Source organism: Montipora foliosa, chromosome 1, assembly GCF_036669935.1.
Source record: "Montipora foliosa isolate CH-2021 chromosome 1, ASM3666993v2, whole genome shotgun sequence".
Classification (NCBI taxonomy): domain Eukaryota; kingdom Metazoa; phylum Cnidaria; class Anthozoa; order Scleractinia; family Acroporidae; genus Montipora; species Montipora foliosa.
Window position 1 is genome coordinate 9,447,836 of NC_090869.1, and position 2,500 is coordinate 9,450,335.

The window sequence follows — 2,500 nt, forward strand, 5'->3', positions numbered from 1 at the left end:
AAAAGGCACCTTCGACCGTGCAACTTACTGCCCTAGAGTTGCAAAAAAAGATGTGTACTAAGAAATCCAGAAGAACTTCAAGTTGATCCGAGATTTTGTTACGTAACTAAAGTGAAGCAACGGTTAAAGTTAAGATGTTACCTGTTTTTCCTAAACTGACCATTGTGTTCTATAAGTTAAAGGAAAACGGCGATAATGCCCTAAATTTACCTGCTCGCGTTTCTGTTTAGATCTCAGTGTCTTTATTTTGCTATTATGATTACAATACATTCCTGCACGTTTAGCCGCGCATTCGTAGATATAGATGGTTAAAATAAAATTTTAATTCTTAAAATAGATGGTTAAAATAATGAGAATTTTAATTCTTGATTGTTAAAACAATCTATAACTGAGTAAAGAATACTATGCAACTGGTCCAGTAATCACACTGGACAAGCTTTTGACTGGCTGGTCTTTTGTGTCCTCAATGCGGCTCACAGGTACGACCCCTAGTTCCCGATAAAGAGCAAAGGATGAAACATGCTCTACACCAGGCACACAGCATTCCACTCGTAAGCAAGCGTGACAAAGGAACGATCAGGTAATAAAACCTCGGCTCCTCCTAAAAGACACGGGTAGGGATAAAGGAGAATTAAATCACGGGAAAAATCACCCGTTTTTGTGTCCCGTTTCTTTTCCCGTCCCGTTTCTTTTCCCGGGACGGGACGAAGATTCTAGAAAACATTTGTAAGACAAAACCACCCTACCTACTCGTGACTTCAGGTTTCGCAATATTTTTCACCTGATCGTGCAGACAACATTTTATATTTAATTGTTTTGCATCGCTACTGCCGGAAAATTGCGAAGCACAGTAACGGGCCTTACATCATTGAATGCTGTGTTTGCTTTCTTAACTAGAATATACCCAGCGCAAGGACAGTTGTGTGTGCACTATGGTGTGACATTGTTGTACTGATTCAACAGGCGTCGGGGTTTCATTAACAATGCTGTTGGGATTGGCGATTTTACTAGGCTTTTCCACCACATTTTCCCACGGCAGTCTTCTACCAATCTCTGTTAACCCAGAGAGACAAAGATTGGTTGACAGCTTAGGACGGGAAGTTTACTTCCATGGGACAAACGTTGTGGTGAAACAGTTTCCCTGGCACCCAGAAACTGAGGGATTTTCAGATGGAACTTTCTCAGAACAAGACATGAAACTTTTGAAATCGCTCGGCCTTAATGTTGTCCGGCTTGGATTTATGTGGCCTGGATTAGAGCCGACAAGAGGAAACTACAACGAAACTTACACGCAAGTTATGCAGAAAATTGTCTCCCTTTCCGAGAAATACGGGATTTACATCCTTCTGGATATGCATCAAGATGCCTTCTCCAGGGTGCTGTGTGTGGAAGGTTTACCAGCCTGGGCAGTCAATACCGGAAGCGCTAAAGGCTTTCCTGACCCGCTTCACGCGCCTTTTGTCCCTGACCCTAAAACAGGGTTACCAACGGATGAGGACTGTGCCAAATTCCCTAGGTCGTCTTACTATCTCACTGAAGCGTCTAGTGCAGCTTTTCAAAACCTGTACAACAATACCAATGGCTTGTTACATAGTTGGGCCGACTTCTGGGCAAAGACAGCTTCGGGCTTTAAAGATTTCCCTAATGTTATTGGCTATGAACTGATTAATGAACCCTGGGCTGGGGACGTTTACTCAGATCCATTGCTCCTCGTGCCTGGAGTCGCTGACAGTCAGGGGCACCCAACGAATCTGTTCCTCACATTATCTGTTCCCTAGAGGAATCTTCCTGGCTGGCAAAAATACAGGTGTTTCGATGAGCTGGCTGGGAAATTTTGTTATTGATAGAGGTTTTGCCTGGGAATTACTGACTTTTTCTAGCATTTCAACCCGAGCTGGCTGTAGAAACTCTGACGACTGAGGACGACTAAAAAAAAAAAAAAAGAGAACCCCTTCCCTCTCCCAGAGAGTAGTCACAAACATACGACGGCTGGTCAGAGTGATTGCGCTTGCGGAAAAAATCTGTTTTGTACCGGTTTTGTCGCTTTTGTTCGGTCGTTTTGGATCGAGGGATTTGAAAGCGCGCGGAATTCCTGGCTGGAAAATAAATTTGATCAGCTGGCTGGGAAACCAACCAATTTTATCTAGCTGGCTGGGAAATTTCTTGTGTGTCTTGCTGGGAAAAAGGAACAGATAATGTTTTCCCAGCAACACTGAAAAACACCTGAAAATGCCATAATAACATTTATTTTCATTAACTGGGGTATAATAATACATTTTACAACAAATTGGTCGTTGGGTGCCCCTGGACAGTAAGAATCTAGCACCAGTTTACGAAGTCTTGAGCGAAGCGATCAGACAGCACGATGAACACCATTGTATCTTCTTCGAAGGTGTAACATGGGATGATTTCGGCGTTGGGTTTTGCAATGTTCCTGGCGGGGACCTTTATCGCAACAGAAGCGTTTTGAGCTACCACTACTACAGCCCGCCATCATTGG

General features: G+C 43.4%; 2 protein-coding genes across 2 annotated transcripts in view; both read left to right on the top strand.

Moving 5' to 3' along the window:
- The window catches only part of LOC137974778 (Golgi-associated plant pathogenesis-related protein 1-like), a 15,130-nt gene extending 14,712 nt beyond the window's left edge, over nt 1–418 (top strand). The window contains exon 5 of the mRNA XM_068821758.1: nt 1–418. This exon is cut by the window's left edge and continues 216 nt beyond it. Within this exon, the coding sequence (XP_068677859.1) occupies nt 1–61 (61 nt within the window). The 3' untranslated portion in view covers nt 62–418.
- A 401-nt stretch (nt 419–819) lies between these two features.
- The window catches only part of LOC137974787 (endoglycoceramidase-like), a 2,541-nt gene continuing 860 nt past the window's right edge, over nt 820–2,500 (top strand). The window contains exons 1-2 of the mRNA XM_068821769.1: nt 820–1,753; nt 2,313–2,500. The exon at nt 2,313–2,500 is cut by the window's right edge and continues 860 nt beyond it. Of these exons, the coding sequence (XP_068677870.1) occupies nt 984–1,753; nt 2,313–2,500 (958 nt within the window). The 5' untranslated portion in view covers nt 820–983. The remainder of the gene's footprint in view (nt 1,754–2,312) is intronic.